General features: G+C 37.6%; 1 protein-coding gene across 2 annotated transcripts in view; it reads left to right on the forward strand.

Moving 5' to 3' along the window:
* Positions 1-26,648, forward strand: part of DSCAM (DS cell adhesion molecule) — a 460,069-nt gene that overhangs the window by 404,029 nt on the left and 29,392 nt on the right. The window contains exons 23-29 of one of the 2 annotated variants that reach the window (XM_054085408.1): positions 646-809; positions 4,070-4,168; positions 4,735-4,923; positions 7,243-7,533; positions 12,770-12,946; positions 19,506-19,536; positions 25,242-25,357. In XM_054085408.1, coding sequence (XP_053941383.1) covers positions 646-809; positions 4,070-4,168; positions 4,735-4,923; positions 7,243-7,533; positions 12,770-12,946; positions 19,506-19,536; positions 25,242-25,357 — 1,067 coding nt within the window. Of the gene's footprint in view, positions 1-641; positions 810-4,069; positions 4,169-4,734; positions 4,924-7,242; positions 7,534-12,769; positions 12,947-19,505; positions 19,537-25,241; positions 25,358-26,648 lie in introns of those variants that run through there. The other variant, XM_054085418.1, reaches the window with a different exon arrangement.

Raw genomic sequence — 26,648 nt, forward strand, 5'->3', positions numbered from 1 at the left:
TGAAGAAGGGGTAAAGGTAAAACATTAAAAATGTAAAACCTAAGAGTATTTTCTGTTTCAGCTTCAAGCACACAAAATAGGTTTAGGCTGAGAAAGCAGTATCTCTGATGAATTGAATTGTGCTGTGGAGTGCAGTGTATATGTCTTGCACATATCTGGTTTTCTGTTATTTTGTATTCATTTATATTTTCACAGTTTGACAGGTCACTAGGTAGTACACATGGACAATAATTTTCATCCTGGGCATCCATTTTCATCCAAGCACTGCGTAAGCAGTGATACTGCAGTACTGTGAAACCATCTTGTGCATTGAAACAAGTAGCTATAATTTTGTAAGGATGGACTTTGTGGCCAGGAACTTCTTTTTACTCTTACTTTGACAGTTTTATAAAATATCAGATAAGTAAAGAGGGAATGAGTTCCCATTGTTACTCAGTTTGGGGCCAGGATGTGTACAATCTTTAGGCAAATGACAGGTTCTTCCCAGCAGAGTATATTCCTCTACTGTCTTTATTAAAGGAGGACACCACACCAGTTCCCCTTTTTATTTCCTTTTCATTATTAATTACTTCAAAATAAATTCCAATTCTGAGTAATTTTGATTGTAACTTCTTTAATGTATGCACTTTGTTTCCTGTGAGGTAGTAACGGGACACCCAGTCTAGTGATGATTGATGGGAGAAGAAGCATCTTTAGCAATGGCAGCTTTGTCATCCGTACTGTGAAAGCCGAAGACTCTGGATATTACAGCTGCGTGGCCAGTAATAACTGGGGATCAGATGAAATAATTTTGAATTTGCAGGTACAAGGTAAGACTGTTCGATCCATCCAATTTATCCAATAATGGTTAATCACAGCTATTAACTACCATGTACTGGTAATGCATAGATATGCCTATTTATAGTTATATTTTAAAATTTTGATATTAATGTGTATTAATACAAATTTCATTCTTCCAAATGAATACATAAAATACTGTGCAGGTCACTCTGACTCAGCCATCAGCATTTTATGAGATAATAAATGTTTTGCCTTTGATGGAATATTTCACACACTTGCAGTTAAGTCTCTATGTAAGCTTTTGTAGAATTGACAACCATGTGTTTGCACGCAATTGTTTTCTACTTACTCACACAGTAACTGTGTGAGTATATCATATCAACTTATGCCTTCTCTTCACATATATTACGTGTATCATTTAAATATTGTAAAATGCTGGATGAGCTGAAGGCCTTTTCTTCAGCTTCCAAAAAGCTATCAACAGAATTTTGCCTCTGTACTAACTTCATTATGCAAGAGCAGAATTTTACTGATGGTGACTATGAAGAAGCACCTGAAAGGAAATATCGTTACAACTTCAACTAGCATGTATTACCAGATACTTTTTATATGCATGTTGACATGTATATAATGTGTCCATTATGGTGTTGATATGTATAAAAGCAATGAAAATATAGGAATACACATTAACGGTAACGTGAGCATGTATAATTACATGCCAAGAATTCACTGCCCAGATTTCCATGCTCACTTACTCTAAAGCAGATCCTGTGAGCTTCAGTTGGCTGTAAATTGTTATATCGCAGGGAAGCAAATAACTGAGTTGGGAATATGGGCTATGCTGTGGCCATTCACTCTCCTGTCCCTTGATATGCAATCTACATTTCTAGTGCAAACATATGAGAACACAGATTATCTCAACTGAACTACAATGTTCTCTGTATAAATCAGTCCGCTAAGCCTTGAAAGAAATGCTATAGTTTATGTTAACTTACCTACTATCCAATTGAGCCTAAAGATACTCTTCTATGATGTTGGAAACATGACCACAAAAGGAAGTAGGGAGAGAAAACGCTATGAAATGGAAACTTCATATTTATATTTCACTAAGTACTTTCAAAATTGCATATCCTTGCTGTTATTGAACTACAGTACCTAAAAGCAAATCAACATTACTTCACTGAGGAACAGAGAAAGATTGACATTTAATATGTGGGGCTATCATCTTTTGTAGGTGGGGTGAAGATATGATGATAGGTTTCATACTATATCTTACACAGTGTAATGTATGCAGTCTCTCTCCATGGATTCAGCTAAGTCAGTCAGAGTAACGAAACAAATCCATCTCACATAGGGAATTTTCCTTTAGAGCATCAGCTATCTTTTTTTGTTTTCTTCAGCACTATTTAGGCCTTCAAGGGCAGTAAAATCGACTTCTCTTTGAACTAGTCCATAGCTGTAAACCGGCAACCTCCACTTCACATCAGCGCCCATTATTTTGCAATGCAATGACTTGAAAGTGAACTGCAGCAGGGAGCTTTTCCTGGAGTTTCACTCTGCAGGTAGAGCTACCCCTTAAACATGGGCAAAGCAGGCAATGTCCTCTGGCAGCCAGCTGTTGGACACAACTGAGTATTTGTGTCTTCTGTCCTGCGTTGCTGTCTGTCAAGCAGTAACTACAGCAGGGAAATGGCAGTTCCTACCAGCAGCCATCACTGATGCCTCTCCCCCCCTTTCCATACTAGTAGTGGCAGTGACTGCCTTGGTGTCCCTTCTCCCTGGCTTTCCATCCCAACTTTGACACTGCTACTCAGACCCCTTCCCTTGATGGACACTGTCCTTCTTCTTGAGGCAGTAAAGCTCAGTTTTGGCTATGTTTCTGAAGTCCTTGGAGTAATTTCTTGGAGTAACAGTTATTGAGAAAATAATCCGTAAGACAAGCGAGACACGGTGCTCCTATGCATGACCAGAGCAGTGCAAAGGATCGGAAGCAGGAACTACCCTTTCTCCCCCTTTCAATTTCTGAACCTAGAATTGCAGATGTAAAGCACTTGGGTTAAATATTAGTGAATATTTACCCTTCAGGGTTCTAGGACTAATTTGACCAGCTCTTCGGAGTTTCACCTGCCATTCATCTCTATTTTAACAAACACTATCCTCCATGGCCTTAATGGTTTTGTCCCATGGTTCTAGTTAGCTCATTTGTACTACAGGACTAGCTAAATGACTGAGGCAGAAATCAAAGATGAGCTTTCCAGATTATAACTAGGATATGGTCGTATTGGCTCAGTAGACATCTTTTATGTCTAAGACAGATTTTTCAAGGTGAAGACAAAGCTGGCTACTTTGTCACTTTCAGCCTCTGAGCATTGAGCTGTAGAAACCCAGCCACTGTGCAGTTTGCAGTCACTTAGGCTATCCCAGTTTCCGGTGCCGTTTCCAGTCACAGTTCCCTTTCTCAATCCCGGTTCTCCCTACTCTAGGCAACTTGCTGGAATATAGCATGGCTTCTTCTCTGTCCTCTACTGCTGGAATTTCCTCTGAAGAAATCAGGACACTGGGCAGAGGACGGGAGATGAAACCTCTGTCTTATTCCTGCATGCTGTCAGGAGTTGGTCTTGGGAACCATTAGGTTCTTACAGCCCACAGTTTAGACACAGCTGTAACATTTATTGAGAGAAGCAGAACCGAAATATTTCCAGGTTTGTTCAGCCTTTGCTGATAGAGTTGTGTATTCTTTATACTAATAGCCTCAGTGAATAGATGGTGTGATTTGGAAGAGTTATGGATGTGCATAAAGGATTCACGGATCTACTCATGCTACCTAGTTAGCACCCACAATTACAGGTGTACCTTTTTTTTTCTTCTTACTTTGAATGTAATAGCCTGCAAACACATGCATGAGAAGGGCATCATATGCAAGTCAACATCTGTTTCCCACCACTAAAAATTCATCTTCTCTCTAAAAGAGATACAGAAATTAATGAAAAATAATGGCTGGGTAGCTCATACGCTATTTAGGTCTGACAGGACACACACAAAAAAATTCAGACAAAAGCAAGGATTAAGAACTGAAAGACAGAATTGTGTAGAAAATTAAATATAAAAAAAATGAGAGCTTGTCTGCATTTGTCCTAACCAAGCATGTCAGCTAAACAGACATTTTGACAGAAGTAATTTCCATTTTTTGCAACTCAAAATGGTTATTTGATAGATGACTTTTAGAAGGTTTTAAGATCACATCTAATCATTTGAATCTATTTTTTGTTTTTAACTATTTCCCATCTAGTCCCACCAGACCAGCCAAGACTCACTGTATCCAAAACTACATCTTCTTCCATCACTCTTTCCTGGATACCTGGAGACAATGGTGGCAGTTCTATCCGAGGTAATGTAATTCAGGTTAATTGCAACTTTTACTAAATTATCATATGTTGATAGGGTTAGTATATGATTATGCATTGCTCAAGAAATAGAAAAACAGAGCAATCTGTATTGCTGTCAGCTCTTAATGTGCACTATGGTGGTGATAACAGCTTTGAGTAAATTGCAGTTTTTCTTTGTGATGGTTTAATCACAGATTTAATCACTTTCTTCCAGCATACTCTCAGCTGTTATGACAGTTATTCTCTCTGGTTTGCCAGACATATAAGCTCTACTTATTCATTCCCAGGGGTCCATGTTCATAGTCTGATCTCTTTTGCTGATTGAAGGATATTTAGAAATGTCTCTCCCTTTCTTTTCCCTTTGAAGTGATCATAAAAATGGTATTTGAGCTGTTGTAAGGGTAGGCAAAATGCATTGCCTAGTTTTTTTTATTTGGGGAGAGACGTATATCTTCCTCTACAAGGGATTTTTCTAGTTTTATTGGGTCTTTAAAATCACTTGTCATATTACCTGCAGAATTCGAGGTTTGTGTCTGGCTTATCATTGCCATATGTGCTTTTCCTTCAGGTTATATTTTGCAGTACTCAGAAGATAACAGTGAGCAGTGGGGTAGTTTTCCCATTAGCCCTAGTGAGAGGTCCTACCGTTTAGAAACACTGAAATGTGGCACTTGGTACAAGTTTACTCTAACTGCTCAAAATGGAGTGGGGCCAGGACGCATCAGCGAGATCATCGAGGCCAAAACACTTGGAAAAGGTACGTTGATTTCTATCCCCTTTGCACACCTGAAGCTTTTGCATTCTGCCGTAGGTCTTGGGTTGATGAGAAGACAGACTTGGATATTTTCATATTACTGGCTTTGGAAACACTTCCAATTGTGTCCATGCCACGAAAAAAAAGAGGCTGTCGCTGTGGGACTTGAAGCACATACTAGCTGATATGCCTGCCTTATTTTTGTAATATTTTTTTTCTAAGATGGGTTTGTAGATATTTGGGAAGGGTATATCACCACTGTCATACACTAGAGCGATTCTAGCTACTGCTATTGCCATAAAGAAATTGTTTCCTCTCCTGTTGTAAAGGTTCAGGGTGTTGTTTGTCTGGATGTCAAAGGAAGATGGAGGGCACATTTATGTGTGGAGGAAATTGAGCCAATGTCTCATTTCTAATCCAAGCTGGTACTGTAGGAGGGAAGCAAGTAGCAGGCTTTGAACAGGATAAGTGTCAAAGGGAAGGAAGTTTGTATGAACCTCTGCAAAGGAAAACAGCCAAAATTTGTGGAGTTCTTAGCCAGCTTAGCAATGAGTCGCATGGTCACAGTTGCTGATGGTAGTTCCACATTGCAAATATATGTCAGGAATATGAGCAAATTTTGCAACAGGCCCTCTTAAAGATATACTTCAGAATGTCCTACCCCTAAGTCAACAGAGTGGTGTAGCTTTGCGTAAGGCTCTAAAGATCACCTCATCTCGCATCTTCTCACCAACTGCAAGTTACACCTGTGCTTCTTTATGCTACTCATCACACCTGTACTGTTGCAAATCTCCCAGGCATCACAAGAAGGTGAACGTTTCATTTGACACTCAGTGGCGTAGGGAAGACCTGGAATGCAGTAGATGTGATTGATATGACTTCTTGAAGCTCAGGGAAGGCTGCAAATCAGCTGTGTCCAAGCTGAGATTATCAGCAGTCAGGAAGGTTGATCTGCTGACTTTTAAGAAAGGGAAATTTGGAGAAGTAGAAGTTGAGTGTTCTAGTTTTCTTTGCATGAAATGTAAGATATACACATGCCTCAGATGACATCCAAAAGCTTCACGAGAAAGCAGATCTCCTGACCTTTAAGTGTCTTGGAATTGATATACAGGCCCGGAAACTACCTGTGTTACACTTACAGACTAAACCCGATACTATGTGATTTAGAAAGCTGAGATCAGTTTTATTCACATGAAAGCTCCAGAAACATCTCTATCCAAGGCTATTAATAGAGCCAGTTGAAACAGTTCATAAGACACAGCAGGAATCACCAGTTTCATTTAGATTCCAGTAGAATTTGCAGAAGAGGGTACATTTTGGTGCAGCTCATCAAAGCACTAAAATGGCAAAAAGACTCTGATTGGTTAGTTATCCTTTCTTATATAGAATTAAAAGCACATTATAGATACTTTTCATTACATTAGGTGTAACTTCCAATAATAAGAATATTTTGTTTCTGCTAAGCAAATAGCAATAATACATTTAAGTGCTTTGCAGTATAATATAAATAACATTTGATGACTTGCCTTGTCCACCTAGTGTCATTATTTCAATTCCAAGGTGCAATTTTTTCAGTCATTACCTCTGTATTATGTAGAACTGTCAAAAGTATGTAATGTATACATCAACAGAAACCAATATTTGTTCTGAAAGCAGGAAAAGTAAATGGAAATATCATCCCCTTTCTGAATGGAAACATCTTGATTCAGAAATACAAATTTCAAAGTATACATTATTTTCAAGTATGCCACGTGCAAGTTAATGTATAAATATTTTTAAAACTTTGATTTTTACTTGCAAGTTCTTTGAAAATGTCGTTTTCCACAAATGAAAACCTCTGTACTCTCAAACAAAATTGTGTTCAATTCCACTTCAAAAGTAGACAAGAAAAAAGACTAAAGCACCAGTGGACAATCTTCAAATGTATTTGTCTTCTATGGAATTTCTATGTGGTGTTCTGAATCCCCGGGGTTTGGTATTTTTTTTTCATAGCAGCAAGCAAGGGCATTTACTGATATGAAGTGTTTGCACTAGGTTTACAAGTTGACTCATGCTAGTCCATGTAAACCGGCAATTTAGGTCCATGCAGGGGTATTTTTTTTCACATATTGATGTTAAAATCTAGGTTTGTGAGTCTGGCACAAAGTGTGAAGAAAGCATCTTCTTAAAAGGATGGGAGGGAAGTGGAAGTTGAATATATGGACATCAAGATTAAGAAGCAGTTAGGATTGTCCAAGAAGTTATTCTCTTAATTTTGTATTTTTTAGAGTCCTCTATATGTAATACTTAAGCATTTCACTTGAAATGTATTATTGCTTCTAGAGCCACAGTTTTCAAAGGAACAGGAGCTCTTTGCTAGTATCAACACGACAAGAGTGAGGCTGAACCTGATAGGCTGGAATGATGGTGGCTGCCCCATCACCTCCTTCACCCTGGAGTACCGGCCGTTTGGGACAACAGTCTGGACAACCGCTCAGCGGACATCCCTGTCAAAATCCTACATACTGTATGACCTCCAGGAGGCAACCTGGTACGAACTGCAAATGAGAGTGTGCAACAGTGCTGGCTGTGCAGAGAAACAAGCCAAATTTGCCACACTCAATTATGATGGCAGTAAGTATATCTTGTTATTTACATGAATGATATGCTGGTTTTACTCTAGTTTTTTGTGATATTTTTTTTTCTTTCTTTTTTCCCCCCCATAAACTCCTTTTTGAATCTGCTAGCCATGCTGACAGAGGGGTAACAGTCTTTAAGATGTAAAATGCCTGTTGATTTCATGACAATATGCTGCCAGGCAGAAAATAGGAATTGTTTTATTTGTCCTCACTGAGGAAGAGCTCTAGCAACAAAGTCAGTCAAACAACACAACCATAAGGCACTAGGTGTCATTAATTTCAGTGGTCACAGAGGCACTTGCTAGTATTTCATGCTTGTCTTCCATGAAATTTTTGTCTCCCATACAACTGGTTCCTGCAGCCATTCACAGTAGTGACTAGCCTCATTGCTATTCCATGCAATGTCCTTGTGACACAACTCAAAACCTATTACATGACACAACAGAGCAGCTAACTAGCTTGTCTTCTGGGAAGGCCTCTGGACAACATCCTCCAAGGGCAAAGCAATTGCAATGCTATTATCCCTATTTGCAGACAGGGAAGAGTGAAACTAATGTCCCTGACAGATGGCTTGGTCATGCCCAACAGCAGGGCACAGGGGATGAAGGAATTGTTGCACACTGCCCTTCTGCCAGGGGGTACTGCCCAGTCTGCAAAAGCTAGAACAAGAGGACAGAAGCAAATGTGCCTATCTGGCAGTCACTAAAGCTCATATCTCGGCATATTTATTGAAAGTGATGGTGGCACATGTGTGCTTCTGCTGACTCTGTAGTGGGAAATGACTGCATTTCTGGCAAAACGGCAACACAGATGGCTCCAGATGGCAATCTCTTGAATTGCTGTAGTGTGAATTGCCAGAGCCTTTCTGGAGACACCCAGCGTAAAATGTTGTTCCGTTTCCAGGGATATTGTGCAGTATTGTGCAACCACTTGGTGACACATATACTGTTAAATTAAACAGGACTAGTGAGCAAGTTCAAACAAGAACAGATAATTGTCCAGCAACAGCACCAAACGGCTAATCATTCATAACTGTGTTGGTAACACATCTCCTTGCCACAGTTTTGTCCCACACAAACTAGCACTCCGCAGGACAATACTCATGTATGGCTCAGGGATGAGCACGCAACAGGGACTATTCCCAGTCATAAATGTGGGATATGAATCAGGCAGGGTTTAAAACTCAACATCTTACACATCCACTGATGCTCTCTCAGTCTTTGCGCTAAGTACTGTACAGTTCTTGCTGATAATTCAAGGCACATCATGACCTGATGGCTCACTATTTTGCAAGTAGCACATCCACTCATGTTTCTTTGAGAAAATATCATTTTGACAAGCTGTCACCCAGTCTTCATGTTATTTCAGACAGTCTAAAAAGTTAAGAGGGAGATTTTGTCTCAGCACTTTAGAAACCTACAGGAAACCGAGATCCAAGAAGTTTTACAAATGCTGCCAGGTCTTGCCAAGTAGGCTTAGGACCTATTTTACTCGACAGTAAAAATGTTGTCAGTAATAACCCTTTACTAGCTCATCCTCTTTTCTTTCCAGTATTTTTCTTCAGAGAGCATCCAGCTTTCAGTGATCTTTTTTTACTTCCACAATTATTGTAACATATATATGACTGGAGCAAACGATCTTAGTCCATACCTTCATATGAAATTATATGAAAACACAGGTCCAGAGCCTTAAACTCCCACTGATAGCAGTGAAATCAAGTGTATGCTTACAATTTACCAATTGGAAATGTTGTCAATCTCTAGGTTTTGATAAGGTGATGATACCTTGGTTTCACGTACTGCAACCTGCGTGACATTTGATTTTGTGTGTTGCTCTACAGCATCTTTAAAAGTGAGAAAATAAAAGAGTAAAAATGTTAGTAGCATTAAATTTCCTGGGCCACTGCTTCTGGTCAGCTATAAAATTTCTCATTTACAGCATTGATGGTTTCATTTGTCAAGCGTGGTCTGCCAGGAATCTGTGTGCCTTAGAGAGGCAGCATGATCTCAAATACTGACCACAAAGCTGAGAGAGAAAAACATGTCTGGGAAAGTAAATTTCAGTTTTCAAGTTTTCTGAGTTAACGAAAATGAAGATAGTCTATTCCTACATAAGGGATTTCATAGAACTGTTTCAGTGGTTCTAAAGCAAAACTTGCCCCTATAGAATCCCAACTTCCCATTCTTTTGTTCCTTGGTAAGCTGCATAGGCTTAAGGCACTTCAGAGCTGGAAAATTATGTCTGATTAGAAATCAGCATTTTCTATCAATACCCCATGCATAAATTTTTTGTTTCATAGAAAGTGAATTTTTCATTTACAGAAAGCATGCCAGTGGAAACTTTTTGGGCAACTCTGCTTTTGAGTGCTAACCCTACCTCTACCACTGATTTGTCTTCTGATAAGTGTCTTCCAGCTTCTAGTCATCTACAGCCATCCTTAGGATAAAACAGATGCAAGGATGGTACTTTGAAGACTGGATAAGACGTGTGTGGAATTTCTAAAATACCAAAAGCGAAGAACAAGTTTAAGACCTTTAGTACTCTTAAGACAAAGCCTGTGTAAACTTTCTAGAGATCCTTGCATTATATGGTCTTCCAGTCATTTTTTTTGGACTGAAGTAGCTGGTTGTTATCTGTGATAGAGCTCCTGAGAAATATCATGGCTAAGTACACTTTACTTCAAATCTCTTCATGGTGAATTAGGTCAAAAGGTTAATGACAGATCTGTGTGTGACTTTTTGCTTTCCCTTCATAGACATTTCAGCTAACCATTTTCAGCTTACAGATTTTATGACCTTCCTGCCCCTTGTTTTTGCAGAACATTTGCACTCAGTACTTAAGGAGATATTTTTAGCAATGTGCAGCTGTAGCGTGTAGTGCTGCAAAGGAGCTTCCTGACGCAAAGATCAGCTACTCAGTGGCCCTGACATTAAATCAGATCAGCTTGATAGCTGCTCTGAACTGTGCTAATTGATTCTAGTCCACCAGGGGAGTTCCTAATGTGAAGAATAGATAGGACACGGGAAAATACTTAGTAGTCCTAAAGTGTCAAGGTGCAATAGGAAATGCTGGAAGGGCTGCAACATAGGGAAAATGGGGTCAGAGACATTCAAATTACAATTCTTATAAAGCATCAGTAAAGTGGGTTAACAAAGGGCAGTGTTGAATTGACCTGAAAAAACCCAAAACCCACAACTCTTAATTTGTCTGGGTCTTTGTTCTGAGAAAAGCTTTGACTATTTCACTCTTAGCCAACACTTAGAATGTCAAAAAAAAAGGTTGACGTGGTGTTTCCTCAATGGATAGCAGGTTTAGGTTTTGGCAATTTCTAATATGATTGCTGAATATCCACAAATGGATAATGTGAAGGATGTATAAACTTGTAGTGTCTTATTTTTTTTAATTAAGCTTGTACTGCCTGTTTATAGTGTTATGAGCTCTTCACTTGGAAGAGCTATGGAAAATGATAATCCCTTACCTAAACACTTAAGCTTTAATTGAAATTTAGGCCATTTTTAATTTGATTTGCATCAAAGCATTAAGGAGAATAAGACATAATTTTAGGTTATATTGAATCCAACAATCCTTAGCCAATGGTCTGTATGATTTTAATTCAGAAAAAAAATTGGTCCTTTAATATTCAGGACAGTTTAGGAAGATTTAAAGTCAGTTATCAGTATTACCTTCATGAGATTGAAGTTCTTTCCATTTCTTCATCTAAAATTTTCTTTGCCTTTAAAGTAGTGAAAAAACTGTACTCGGTTCAGACAGGATGAAAAAATCCTGCTCTGTGTTTATTCCAATAAGTGTAAAATTAGAAAAAGAAGGAAAATTATGGGGAAGAACTGCAATGGAACAGTAGAAAAATCTTCAAAACACAACTGTAATAAAATAAATTATCTGAAGTACCTGACACAGGCTTGGATGGTTGTAGTTTTTCTGCTTGTCTCCATCCTTTCGGGAACTACTCATTATATGTAACTCTAATAGTTCTTCTGCAAAAAAAAATAGCTTAAAATTCTACTTTTTCTCTGTTGTTATGGCACTCACATTGTACTGCATCATATCACCTTTTTTTCTGACACCGTATGGTACATAAGGAGATACAACTATACCACACAATGCAGAAATTAAAATGTTCAAAACGATGTGCCCATTTTTCTATCTCACTCTCCTGTCCTTGTAGCAAGCGAAGTAGCCACTTTTGTGTTTTTGTAGCTGGTTAAGATTGAATAGCTTCCGTCGAAAGTCATCACAGTTCACAATTCTTGCTTGTTTTTACTCCTTTCAGACAAATCTGCATTTTGTAGCCTCATTTGTGGTTGCATTCAGCAGTTTAATAGTAATCAGGAAATGAGTGAGAAGGCTTCCATGACTAAACAGCCTTCCAAAGAAAGTGCTGCATTCTTCTCACGTCCTTTCAAAGTAAAGAAAAAAAAAAAAAGAATTGAAAAGTTCAAGTATTATATATCACCAAGAAGCCAGGCATATTCAAATGGCAAATATATCCCAAAATGAAAAAGTGAGCTGCCTGCCAATGCCAGTATTTTGTAGATTAATTTCCCTCATTCCACTCTCAAAATTTGATAGTGTCTATCCAGTGTTACTCTCCTGTTTTACTGATGAGTATAATGTCAGACACTCTTTAGCAAAATAGCATCAGATTGGCTATATGAATTTCAGATCAATATCACTGCTGCGTCTCTAAGATGTGATATAAGAATGTTTCTGTGTGAAGGATTCATCTGATGTACATAGAACAAAACAAACTTTGTCAAATACATTCTTTATAAAGAAAAATCCAGCGGAGAGTATGACAGTGTTATTTTCCCATAGTAAGGAGTGTTTTTTTCCCATAGTAAACAATTTTCCCATAGTAGGGGGTGATACAGATAGGTAGTGTTTCTGAGATCTTTTACAGCTTTGTAATGATTTAATATGACTTAAAATTAGTAGTAGTATTTGGCTGTGTAATGGGCATGATTTTCTTTCATTAATGAATGCATATCTTTTCAATTTCTGATAATCTGTGAGTCTCTGAAGCCAGTGTGACTGATTATGTCATTATGGCCAGTATACATGCAAACATACCATCCACCCTGAACCCCTGAACATGACAAATCCTTCTTAGTGTTCTGCATGCAGCTGAAGCAGATAACATGCCATATTCCCTGAGAACTCAATCTTTTGTCTTCATTAATAGGCATCTAATATCATGACACTGTTTCCAGGTACAATCCCTCCACTCATTAAGTCAGTTGTGCAAAGTGAGGAAGGGCTGGCAACCAACGAAGGGCTAAAGATGCTGGTGACCATTTCCTGTATCTTGGTTGCGGTCTTGCTGCTTTTTGTGATGCTGCTGATCGTGCGGAGGAGGAGGAGGGAGCAAAGACTGAAAAGGCTGCGAGGTAAGATGAGAGCTCTGTTACTTTTTTCTGCATATCTATTCTACCTGAACGTGAAAGTACAAGTGGGGCTGAATGTGACCAAGCTGTTCAGTCTCCAGTTTCTGTCATTTTCTTGCAAAACATAACAGACATGAGGCAACAAAGCATATACATTTTCTACAGACATTCCTTTTTTTTTCATTTCATTAGTAAGTTTCTATAAAAATGATTCTTGTGTCCTTTGTTACTATTTTGCATGTGGGAAAGAAAAGTAGTTCTGTATTGGTGTTTGTTTGTTTTCCTTTTTTTGTTGATTTTTGTTTCCCTTGTGAATAGTCATTTTTGTCAAAGGCTAAAATAAGATGTTCTGGAGATGGGGGCATTCCAGTTTACCAGCAGATGCGGACCACGAGTCCCAAAATATAAATGAAAGCGGAGACATGTTAGTAGGCAAGAAAACACAACCAGATAGTCTCAGATTTGTCACATCTTTTTCCCTATGATCTGTCAGAACAGAAGATTTCATCATTCACTGACCTTTCATTATCAGTGATATATGCTTTTCTGTAATCTTTATTCAAATTCAGATGTTTGCTGTGTGAATGAGTTTTAGATATGTGAATTCATTCAACTTTGTCAATCTTCTAGTAAATACTAGTGGCTGAGCCATGGTTTTTGACCTTTGCAGTCTGACACTTCTGCACTTGGCCCTGTGGATTTTGCACTAGCACACAACAGTAGACCTTATACTGAAGGTATTTGGGAAAAAGCCTTTCAAATCACACACTGGATAAATAGTGAAGTGATTTATCATCTAAAATAATAAGTTGAATCATTTTCAAATACCACCAGATTCTTCAGTTACATGTATTTTAGCAATATATGATTATGATGTACACTAAATCCAGGGCCAACCCTGTGTATTACATCTCACCTTAGCATCTAGCAGTCTCTCATTTGCATCTTATTTTGTCTTTTGCAACAATATTTTGGATGTATTTTTTCTTTAAAAAAAGTCAGAGATACAGGGCTCTTAGTTATGGGCAAATTCATAGATCAAAGAAGACAACTTAGCCTTGTGGTTCAAACGCAGCTCTGGAAATCAGGACATATGGATACTTTAGCTTGTGTAATAACTTTCTCATTCAAAATTTTTTAAGTCATTTACCTCTATGCATTTTTTTCATAAAAGAAGTGGTGGGTTAAGGGTGAAGAAAGTGTTATCTTCTCAGAAATACTGTGGAATTCCATCTAGTAATGAGCAGGATATTTTGAGCTGCTTGGCTCCAGGGAATGATGGCTGTGCACATCTAGTTTTTCATGGTTAATTTACAAGTATTCATAGATTCTTGAGTTACAGTCACTTAAGGAAAGCTAATGAACACTGGCCAATATGGCTTATGCCTAAATTTACATAAGACTTCTGTGGATTATTTCCTCTCAGAATACAGGAATTTGGAAAAATTCAGATCTTCACTTAAACAGAGGTAGTGATAAGGAATTAATCAGTACTTTTGATAGAAGTTATCAGTATTTAACTACTATTTCTGTAAAAATTGCATCTCTCTTTGTATCTGACTTTGTCAAGCTACAACTCAACAAACCAGCCATCTGCTCCTGTTATACTTCTGTCTACCGTACAGGGACAGAAGGTGGTATTTTTATCGTATTTTCAGTCTCTGAGAATATTCCTTTTACATGGTCATAACCAATTAATTTCTTAATGTATTCATTGGTAAGTCAAAAAACTGAATAGTCTTTAATTTTTCTCTGTAGTTTTCCCATGATTTATTAATATCGAAGCTTTTATCTGGTCTCTGCCATCTTTAGGTAGCTTTCCTTATCTGTGCATGCTAGAAATTAGCATAATATTTCAGCCACAGGCATATCAGCATCAGATAGAAAGGTAACAAACTTTCTTCTTACTTTTTATTGGCTTCTGTCTATATCTGCAAGATTCACTTTTTTGGACACAGCATTATTTTTGGAGTTTGCATTTAACAATTTATCCATTGAAAGCAGCTGACAATTCTCTGATTACAGTGCAACAGGATAACATTCTCCATTGTATACCTATGATTTGTATTCTTGATATATGACTTTATCCTAGTACACATGCTTTGCAAACTTGAGGCCAGGCCTACTTGATAATCTAGTTTGTTATACCTTAAGTCCTCTATGCCTTAGACCTGGAATTTTTATTATATTTTAGCTACCTACTTCTTGTGTAATTTTCAAACTTTTATCAGGTATTATTTCATTTACACCTGACCACTAATAAAAGTACCAATGGTGTGATGTCTCATGGTCCATGATGAAAATAAGTACTAAAAATGGTTCTGTGCTTAGAATTGCATTTTAAATATGTTGAAACTCAAGTAAAAGGGCTGCTGTGTTATTTTTTTGTATCATACTACTTTGTTATTAAATATTTTGAGGTACCAATACTTTGCTCTAGAGATATATAAAAATATTTTAATGATATTTAATCATATCTAGTGAGAGTTTTTTCATCGTCCTAACTTCTCAGTGAATTTTAATCTCATTGTGAAAAAAGTTTCTTTTTTGATATGGCTGATTGACCACAAGCCTATATTCATTGTCCTCAATTATTCTGTCTCCTTTAATTCATTTCATTAAGTTTCATTCCATTTTTTCACCATTTTCTTCATTCCCAAGATGAGATTGATAAGTCTTCAGTAATTCAAATTTTTTTTGTTCATTCTTTTTGAAGACTGATCCTGTGTTGGCCATTTTTTGCTCTTCTGGAGGTTACTTCATGTTCTAAGAGTGTTACTGATGATCAGTATTGCTGGTCTGGAGAACTCCTTAGTAAGTTCTCTAAAAAAAATCCTGTCTGCAAGTTTCTCTGATCTCTTAACTAAAAAACAACGTTTTGATCTTGTAGTTGTTGTGTTCAGTTTTCATCTGAATTAGTTTTGGAATTGGAATGCTGTCACTGTCGCTCAATATGCGTCACCTAGTGGGGTTTCTTCAAAGCACAAGTCTCATTTTTCCTAAATCATGATTCCACCAGGGACTTCCCTCTAGTCAACATCAGAAATAAGAATTTCCAGAGTGGGACATTTTCTAAAAGAATTTATACAAGTTACAAATGTAATTCTTGCTTTTGTGATTTCAGGAGTTGTGGTTTCTTTGAACCTGCTTGACAAAGAGGAGTGGGAATTGCAAATTTATTTACAGTACAGTCTGTGTGCAAGCATTTGTACCTCTGCTTATAGGCAATGGATTTGTGGGTCCAGTTTCTGTGGGGCAAATGTAGCATAAGAACAGCAGTTTCTCCATTCTTAATCCTTTTACTCCTTGTTTTAGCTTGTAAGGAGAGGTAAATCTTTGTCTTCCTCCTGTGTCATGCCCGGTATGATTTATTTCTCCAGGAGTACTCTGCTTGGAAAGAAAGTGTAGTTTTCAGCAAAGCTCTGATTTTAGCCCATTTTAGTAGAGCCACAGGTCAGGTCACGAGGAGGTAAATTGACTGCTGGAGTTCATGCAGCTATTCAGTAGGTCAGCATATATTATAACAGAGAAACCTGATGACTTACCGCTCTCTCCTTACTATTGGCCTAGCTCCACTGCTACTGTAATAGTTCTCCCTTTGTTTTTAAAACCAACTCACCTTCAATCAAACAGAAAGTGCCAGCGAGGCATGATAGTTCAGAAGTGGCAGCATGCAATCAAAAACTGTATCACAGCCCCTGATTTCCCACGGGGCAAGCCAAATGTGTTAAGAATTTTAAGGCAGCTGGCCCAGCAAATGGAACTGAGGGCTGTTGCTGGGTCGGTGCCTATCAGTGCAGTCAGGCGTCAAACTCACGGTGAGGAAAAGTTTGTGTTTTTCACTAAGGCATGGGGTGACACTTGGCTGGCGTGGTAGATCACCTCCTTCACTCTGTAATTCATGGCCTCCACAAGCCTTGTTTTCTCCACTTAAAAGCTGGGAGATAGGACACTGACAGGGTCAGCGACTCATTGTATGAAGTACTCTTAATTTACTGATCAAAAGTCTAATGCAGGAAATGCAGATTACAATGTGTAGTCTATACTCCTTGAATTGTGAAACTAGCATTTCTCCTGTAGCTGAAGTTTTGGAGACATTGTTATCATATTAAGTTGGCTTTAGACTTCTTGATTTTGCTGGGACAAGTATGTAACATCCCTTATCTTCTTGGGACATTTGTTCTGGTCCAGTCCTACACTAACCTGTGTGCCCAGTACAGCCATGATTAATTATGGTAATGTTGCTGACCAAAGTAATTATCTGCTTGAATAATTAGAATATTTAAACCCTGCTTCTGGAATTAATTTTCTTCTGCAGTACTTCCTTGTTCAGCTTTTGTCCAGTTAACATGCACTTGCCTTGTATTGTTTTTTATTGAAGGTGCACAGTCTCCTTTGCATCTCTCTCTGACCAAGAATTCATATATGCTAATGTGTACTTGAATATGTAACACATACATTTAGTGGTGAGAATGTAACCTTTTTTCCAGATGCAGCATGGAACATGTGAGGGAGGTTCTTTCTCGTTTAATCCTGGTAAACAAATCTAAAAACAAAACTTAGTGACATTGGGCCAATCAACATTCAGCTTTATCCCTTCAGCTTTAGTTTAATTGTGAATTAATTACACAATAATCCATGGTCTTCACTTAAGGTATTAGGTGAGCCAGAGGAAGAATGTGTGTATAGCCTTTTCATGATCCTAGTGCTGCTAGAACAAGAAGCACCATCAAGTTTGCTGGAAAAAAGCATGACTCAGAATCAGAGCTTGATATTTTTTTAATTTTTTTTTCATTCTTCAAAAGAACTGGGTCCTTTCCTGAGTCCTTAGAGTTCAGTGGCAAAACTATCTCAGATGGGAGCAGTAGTAGTTTTGTTTATAACTGGTGATAAAGATATTGTCTTCCATTATGTAGTAACACTTATAAAAGTGTTGACAGCAAAAGGTAATCCCAAGCAAAGTGAAAAATGGGAAGCCTGATTGCTTAAATGGAGTGTTGTTTGAATTAGATGGAACATCTCAAATGAGGAGTCCTTCCCTACGCCAGGAATCTGCCATGCTTTGTGCTGAGAAGGGGTAAAGGAAGGTTAGAAATAAAAGAGTGGAGCAAGCAGACCTAGAGGAAGCACAATATTTCAGTCTCCCTAGTAATAGGTGAGGGATAAATCCTAAGACAGGTACACTGGCACAGTGTCAGAGAAATGGATGTAGAAAGCGATTGGAAGTTTTGTTGGGTTGTTTTTCATTACTAAAAAGAGCCCATTGTCCATCCCTTTTAAAAATGAATACAAATGTAGCCAGAGTGATGCATTACGTTGATGGTTTATTTCTATCTGCATCCTCTAAATTTTAAAGGCAGGATATTTAATAGGATCACAAGCAATGAAATTGTTGTAGTTACAGGAGACCCAAGAGATGATTAAGGAATAGAAAAGGTTTCAGAAGTGAGATGGAGAAAACAAAGAAATTCATTAAATGTCTTGGCAGGTGCTGGTAGATTTACAAGCAGGAGATAAGAGAAGAAATTTAAAGTTTCACTTAATAGGAGAGTTCCTTGAACACTTAGAACTTGGAATTGTTTTCTTCTCAGATTTGCTTCAGTTGTTTGTACAGAAGGCTGCTTTGTTGCTGTGTGATATACTTAAGGACTCTGGAGTCAGCATTTTTGAGTGAGTTTGTTTAGCAGCAGACTGGAGGAGAACAAAGTGTAGCTGTTTATTTTTGCTGAATAATAATACAGAAATTATTATATTATGTTGATAAAGTTTTACAGAAAGTTATCTAAAGAGCACTGGGTGAATGAACCATCAGCTGTGTCCTTTGATCTGATATGCACCAGAAAAAATGATATCCCCAAAAAATTTTATGATAATTAAGTAATGACAACAACACCACAATATTTCTCCTTCAACAGCACCTCATTTTGCACAGCTTATCCATGTGGAAATAAGCTACCTCCTGTTTTGGGTGTAGGCTCTCCTCTGAAGACTGGGTAGTAGTTTTGAATTATTGCTGATGGAAAAGCACTCTTATTTGGGAGCAACCAAACAAGTTGATTCTTTGGAGACCTCCATGCTCAGATGTCCCTGCAGCTAGGTTTGGTTTGGAAATGGAAGGTTGAGAATTGATCATCCACTTTTGATTTGGGTTGTGCCCAGACATAGATGTCAGCATTTCTATCCTTTTGCCTTTTCTTCCTTCCTCACCTGTTCACTTGCTAACCATGGCATAAAGGAACAGAAATTCCTGTTATTTATTACACTGTTTCTACTTCTGATAATTTTATGTAGTTTTTTTCTAGTTAAGCCAATGGTAGCTTCTACCTCTCTAAGCATTTTTTGGCTCTACTGAGGAACTAAAGAGGGCTGTCTAGGGCAGAAAGACGTAATGGAGTGAAATGCAGTTTCACCAAAAGTAGGAACTGTTAGAGATGATTTTATGCCTGCCGCTGATCTGAGAAACAGCAGTAGTCTTACATGTGGCTGATTCAAACCACTTCGTAATAATTCATCTATCAAATAGATTTTCATTTGTAATGACATTTCTTCTGTTTTCTTCTAGATGCAAAGAGTTTGGCTGAAATGCTTATGAGGTAAGAATAGATTTGGTATCTTTAAAATTGAAAAATGTCAACTCTATGTTTATCATATTTAAAAATTATTACAGGGACAAATAGAGAAGTAAATCTTTTATTTCTAAATCCATTTTCAAAACACTGCATTTGACTGATTGTTAAGAACCAGCACACATAACTGGTTAGAAACAGAACAAGAAAGACAGTTTGTTGACAGTACCTGTGAGGGAATACAATGGTAAAAAAACCTGAAAACTCTTGTATTAGTAGATTAAATTATAGAAGCTATCTAGGTCCATTTGGACATTTTTCCTATTCAGAAAATTGTTTCCATAATATGTACCAAAGTAATTGTTCTTCAGAGATCATTTGATTGAAGACAAGAAATGCCTGAATGTGAATATCCCTAAACTTTACTGTTATATTTATGTAATTCACTATTGTTAGCTGCTTATACCCAAAGGTATAGAGGAGCGGGTAAATCCATTTATTATTTTTCAGTTCTGTTCCATCAGCTCAGCATCCAGAAATCTAATTCAGTTGTTGAATTGCAACAGAATGACTATTCTGGCACCACAATTCTTTCAGAGATGGAAATTTCATATCTTCAATGTTTATTGTTTTGTCTGGGGAAAATATTGAACTTTAAAACTGCTGCATATATTTGAAAATGGGATCACCAAGAGATCTTTTCTAAGTTCAAATTAGTTTTGGCTTGCTAGAAAATCTTTTTATTTTCAAGCAACAAATTTTGAGAATGTCATAGATGTTTTACCAAATGAACACTACTCTAAACTGCCTCATCTGTGATAAACTTTGCCAGCTATTGTAAGAATATACTTTCCAAAGGCATGGTGACAGATGGTTTTAATGTAAACTCATCTCTACACGATACTTTGCAAATACATCTGAATAGTCCCATTGATGCTAACAGAGTGGCCGTGCAGGTCAGGTCATACACTTCCGGTATGGCAGTTAGAAACCCCTGCTAGGAGCAGATTGCAGGTTTAAGCAACTTCAGGAAGATATGCTCTGATATTTTTTGGTGTTACAGAAAACAGCACAGATTAGCATATACAGCAAATCTGTTCCCTAAAGAAACCCACACAGACTGGCTGAAAGATGAAGATATTCAGTCCCAATGATAGCTATGCACAACATCTCTGCGAAGCCAGTAGACCTCTGCCTTAACCTTGGTTAGCTTCACTAGTCTTGTTGCAGGCTCTGCAAGGCCATTTCAGAGTCTCACTCCTCTGACACTTAGAAAACTCTATCAAACTGCCAATATAAGTGCCCAGTTTTGACCTGGTTTTGCCTCTGCTGATGTCAACCCTCAAATTAAAGAGCTTCCTTTGCCCTCCTCACCCGATGCACGGAGAGAGCAGGCATGTCCCTTCCCAGCTTTTAGTTCAGAGGTGATTTTCTAGGTAACTCACCTGCCACTGTTTCTTTTTGCTTTTCGTTTCACCAGCATTGAAATATGATCAAGTCAGTCTCTCTCATCTCATTTATTATCAAATAATCTTTTTATTAAAAAATCATATTTTATGTTCCTCTTCTAAAAGCATGAACAAAGCCAAATGACTGTTAAAATAGGACTTTAGAAGGAATAGGGGATATAGGCCTACAGTTGCAGATGCTTTATAACTTGAAGCTCTCAGGATGATGCTGTTTTGGGGAGTACTGCTTTCTACAGCCTAAATGCTCTGTCAGTTATGATAAATCTGTAAAATAACTCCAACCAAAACCCAGGCGACTCACCATTACTAGATGTTCCTGAAGATTTAGCACGTTAATAATCAAAGCATAATAAGCCTTCTCCAAAGCAATAGTCACATATTAAAAGCTCCTGATATTTTATATCTTTTAGATTTCACCAAAATCTGCTTTGATACAAATTTCAAGAAAGAGGGTATGCCGTGGGGTGTGCCATGACATTTAAATATTGGACAGAAAGCAGAAAAGATGATTCCACGCTTGATAGGAAGGTGTAAGGGATGTAGAGAGCTTTGTGTACTATTCCCTTTGAGGAGATTTTTATGAGCGTGTGTGAAGCAGATTAAGAATGGAGCTCTAGTGTTGGCTTTGAACGTTGCTGGCTTTGGCTGTGTAAGTCAAATGTCTGGGGAGCAGGATAAGCCCCAGCAGTTAGCAGCTTAATGGGAGCTGCACAACTTGTTGCTGATACCTTAAAATTGCAAAAAAATAAAATAAAATAAAATAAAATAAAATAAAATAAAATAAAATAAAATAAAATAAAATAAAATCCCTGCTACTGTATAATCACAGCTTTTTTAATGTTTCTTTCGGGTGAAAGCATCAGTCTAGCCAACTTCTTTGTAACAGTTCAATGTGAATCAGTATAGCAATTGACTGAGCTTTCAGATTTTGAACACAAGGTGAGGAATCTTTTTACCCAAAATATTTCTCTGTGAGGCTGATTACTTACAAGATTTACTTGTCCATATGTTTTTACAACAACTAGCTTAGATTTCAGGAAACTATGAGGTGGCCTGATGTTCTGCCAAGGACCCAGAATGACTCTGGTTTTGCAGAGCACCATATTTAATTCCTTTACATAACTAGTGTGATAGGTTTAACCCTCTCCTGTTCATAAAGATATTTTCAGTCACTCAAATAAGTACGTTTTATTAAAGGTCCAGAAAGATTATTTAAAAGGGGATACTCCTTTAGCTATGTACACTCTTTCAGAATACCTTATACATTCTATTTCCTCTGAAAAAAATGTCCATTTATCCACAAACTGTACATAAAAGCTGTACTCAGTCAGATTCAGTTGCCAACATACCCACGTATCTGTCTTTCATAGTGGCCAAAAGCATCTCGGTAGAGTGAAAGACTACAGCACATGCATATTGTTCCCCAGACAGACTCCAAATTTATAACAATTTAGAGCTCAGAGATTCATTGAAGTAAAAAGAATTAATTGTGATACACGCAGACTCTTACAATGTCTGACAATAAAAGAATACCCATAGCACATGTTTAAGTTTGGGAATTTTATATATATAGGTTAAGGAAAATGTAGGTAGACGTGTTTCCTCCCTTTAATGAATTAATCATTGGACTCCTTATCCACCAGACTGTTACGATACTTCGATGCCTGAATTTTCCTAGGGTGAAATATACTTGGGCATTGAACTTCAAAATTGCTATCCTAAAAATCTTTGCCTTGTTCCCAAGTCCTAGAGGCACTTAATTGCTGTTGGCACTTCAGGTTTTTATAGCCTGAAAGTTGAGCCATTGTGTTCTGCAGAAAATAATTCAAAATTCCTTGAGCCAGAAAGATATAGCATGCTAATCAGCAGCACCCCTCAACCCAACTGCCAATTGCCTATTCTGTGTTTGGACACTTCGTGTCATAGTGCTACTGCATACAGGAGAAATAATTTATCCAGGAAGAAGGGGGAAAGCAATCATACAAAACAAGGCACAGCTCTTGAGCAAAGTAGGGAATTTTCCTGAATATTTTCCTGGCTTCAAGGACCTTCCGTGTATTTTGCATAAAGCTATCCCTGGACCCAGGAATGAAATTCAGAATTCTCTCTTGGCAGGTGAGCAATATAACTGCAAATCTGGGGAACTACCCTCCTGCTCCCTGTGGTCCAAACTATGCTTTTGTGCCGTTGAGTACTTTGCAATAGTAGGAATATAAAGCATTCACTGAGTTTCTGGGGTCTGCATTCTCTGAGGAGGATGTCTGATTTTTCCCTTTGTCTCCTGTGTGCTGGTGAGCAGAGGAAAGGTGCAATGATGCATTTATTAGACTCAATTATGCAATGCATGGATTCTATATGTATGTGATTGCATGTGTCAAATAACTTGTGTGATACTGATTATTAATTGAAACTGGACCTCAGAAATTCTGTTTCCTACTCAATCATAGCTTTGCTCTGTGATCTTGGACAAGCCCAAAGTAGTCCAACTTTTGAAGGACATGTATTTAAGCATATTTGGCGTGCAGATAATATATCAGTCTATGATTCTCTTAGCATTTCAGCAACTTGAGTGGAAATGAATAAGAAAATGGCATCTAATCCATGCAGAGACTTTGCAGAGATTTTGAGAATGTCACTGTGGAATTTATCTGCGTTTTAGGATCCTAAATGTCTTTGAAAATTTATGTGCTTAATAAGACACTGTGACTAATATTCTCCACTGATTATATATGGAGAAAAGTCTGGCAACCCTTGGTAGCTCTCCTGGTATTTTGCTTCCATAATGATTAAGTGAGGCGCCAGTTGTAGGCTGCTGGAATGCATTTCAGCTATCCATCTATTCATGATGACAACAGTACCACCTAACTACACAGGTAAAGACAGAAATGTCAAAGTTTTTGATGTATTGATAGCGTTAATGCTGGGGACCACAAGAGCAGAGAAAGCCAGAAATTGTGAATCAGCCAGAGGTGTGCCTTGCAGATCTCACCCTTGGATTTGGAGCGGAATTACTGACCACGTGAAAAGGAAATTCCTCCTGAAATGGTCTTTGGGAGAACCGACAAACCTGCAATGGTTAGGTTTTGCTCACATGGAGACAGAGTGGGAAGTTAAGGCAAATTGTCTAGAGATGTGAGCTGATCAGACGTGCATTAATCTCCTGTGTAAAGGCCCACACTCAGGGAAGAATTGAGTTTATCATCAAGCAGCTTAATAGTCCTCTGCTGATTCCACTAACAACAATAATTCATTGCCAAAGGAGAATTAAACTGAATGATCTACAGCTATTTTACACTGGAAAATTATCCTTCCCTTGGATTTTAAAGCTCTTTGACGTGTGAGCACTTGGATCACGCTACTGGCTGACTTGTCTTAATTTTCATCAGCTTCCTGTGTAAAGAAGCGTTTGCAAATATTTCCTATCCTTGGAACAGTAATTACATCTAAAAGGGCAGAAAGTTCCTGGGATTTTAGTGCAGTCTGAAGATTTCTTGGTGCGAACTCTGTACTAAAAATTATTGCAGCACTCAGTTTTACTATCTATTTTCATTTGCCTTCAGTAGACAGCTCATTTAAGAAGTCATTTTCTGGTACACAAACTTCAAAATGAAATTGTTTCAATTTGCATGATGATAGAATAATTGGTTTATCTTCTTTTTTAGAATATTGCATCAATCAATTAGAAATAATCCATGAATGTAAGCAAGATTTGCAATTTCAGACTTTGAACATCAATGGGACTAAAGCTTTTATTTATTTTTTGCAATTTATTAATGGAATCCCTAGCTATTAATTTTCTCTTTCATTTATCAATTCTAGTGACATTTGCAATTTGTCTAATGAAAAATAGTGAAAAGTTTTTAAAAATAATAAATTACTCAAGACGTTATTTTCCTAGCAACGTGTTTGATCAGCTGTGTGTCTCTCTACTCGTATTCATGAGGAATGAAATAAAAGTTCCAAATTGAAAAGTGTTTTTACTAATTTCATTGCATGAAAACACTTCAAGAAAACTACATGAAATTTTCAGATCTCTAGAATAGACCAAATCCCTTAACACTGTACATTCATCTAACTGTTCGTTATGCTCAATAAATTAATATGATGCACTGTTTCTGAAGAGAAAGTAAGATATATGAGTATTTTGCTCATCACGGTTGTATTATTTTTTGTTTGAGCTGGACAGATTTAAAACGAGTAAGTTTGCAAGTATCTTTTCATGTAGTTTGAATGTTAATGATTTTGCTTCTCTTTTGTTTTTAGCAAGAATACCAGGACATCAGATACACTTAATAAGCAGCAGCAAACGCTGAGGATGCACATAGACATTCCCAGAGCACAGCTTCTGATTGAGGAGAGGGACACAATGGAGACCATTGGTAAAATCTTGTTCGGCTTGTTTTCACTGGTTAAAGTAACCTGTATTTTAGGTGGACTTCTATAACCCACACCTTTTCCTCTCTGTAAAAATCAAGAAAAATGAGCTACAAAGTAATTTGCCACATTTGGAAACCAAACTGAGCTTTTTCTCTCCTTTGAATTATTTTCCACTTTAAGTAATCTCAGTACAGTATTTAAAATAATGCAGGGCATTAGGAAAATGAAGCTGATGGAAAGAGCCACTTGAAGAAAATGGAAATGAAGACTGGCAGTTTTATGATTTTCATTTTTATTACTCTTTTGGCTTTGACTAGACAGTTAGATCGCTGGAATTATTTATAAGGAAAATGAAGTTCTGAAACTACAATATCAGTATTTAAAGATTTGCAACAGCCAACTTCTAAAACTTACATGTTGCATATTATATCCACCTGTTCACAGCAAATGATATTTCAACATTTTGATCAGTTTTCAGCTTTTGTCTGTCTATGTAAAATTCTAAGCTGTTTCTTACAACAGAAATCAAGATTTCTCACATGTCTGTCACAGAGCTAAACTGTCATGAAAACCAGAATTGTTTGATATTTGGGTTTTTTCAAATAATTAAAACAGAAGCTGTCTGAAATCTCAACAGAATAAAATACAATCTGATCTCATGAGTGTATTAGTATACATTGTGGCAAGACTTTCCAAAATGACTGAACTTGTCAGACTTCTAACTTTTTTTGGTCAAAATCTGTGTAGAAGAACTCTTTCATGGCTGAGAACGTTACAGAATCCTAGTGACAGTGTGAACAGAGAGAAAAGCTCCACAAGCTGGGAGCAGCATCTCTGCATCACCTGTCGACGTCCACACTTGGGAGGGACAATCTGCTTTTACTCTGCACGCTGTCATGCTTGCTGTCTGTTCAGCATGAGAAGGTGGCTTCAGGGGACATTTCACACTTTGTGCTGCAGATTTGAAAAGGAAACCTATGCTTCACCTGAGCTATAGACTTTTTTAAATCCTGATTTGAGCTCCTCTGAATTTGCCTCTGCGATGCAGTCTATTCTGGCAGGATTCATCCTAAAGACAGTTTTTACTTTCAAGTTACAGTTGCTGAGCAATACGGGCTTATAGTAGAAATGCCATTAGTGCCTTAACTGTTAGCAATGCAATCGGTGCTTTGGTGGTAGCCAGCTCTCCACAAAGCACTCAGAATAAGCAGGCACTTTGGCAGTCCTTGACATAGTTTACTGCCAAGAACCTTTATTCCCGACCTGAATAAGAGCTCATCTTTTGCCAGAGAC

The sequence above is a fragment of the Cuculus canorus genome, chromosome 1 (genome assembly GCF_017976375.1).
Source record: "Cuculus canorus isolate bCucCan1 chromosome 1, bCucCan1.pri, whole genome shotgun sequence".
Classification (NCBI taxonomy): domain Eukaryota; kingdom Metazoa; phylum Chordata; class Aves; order Cuculiformes; family Cuculidae; genus Cuculus; species Cuculus canorus.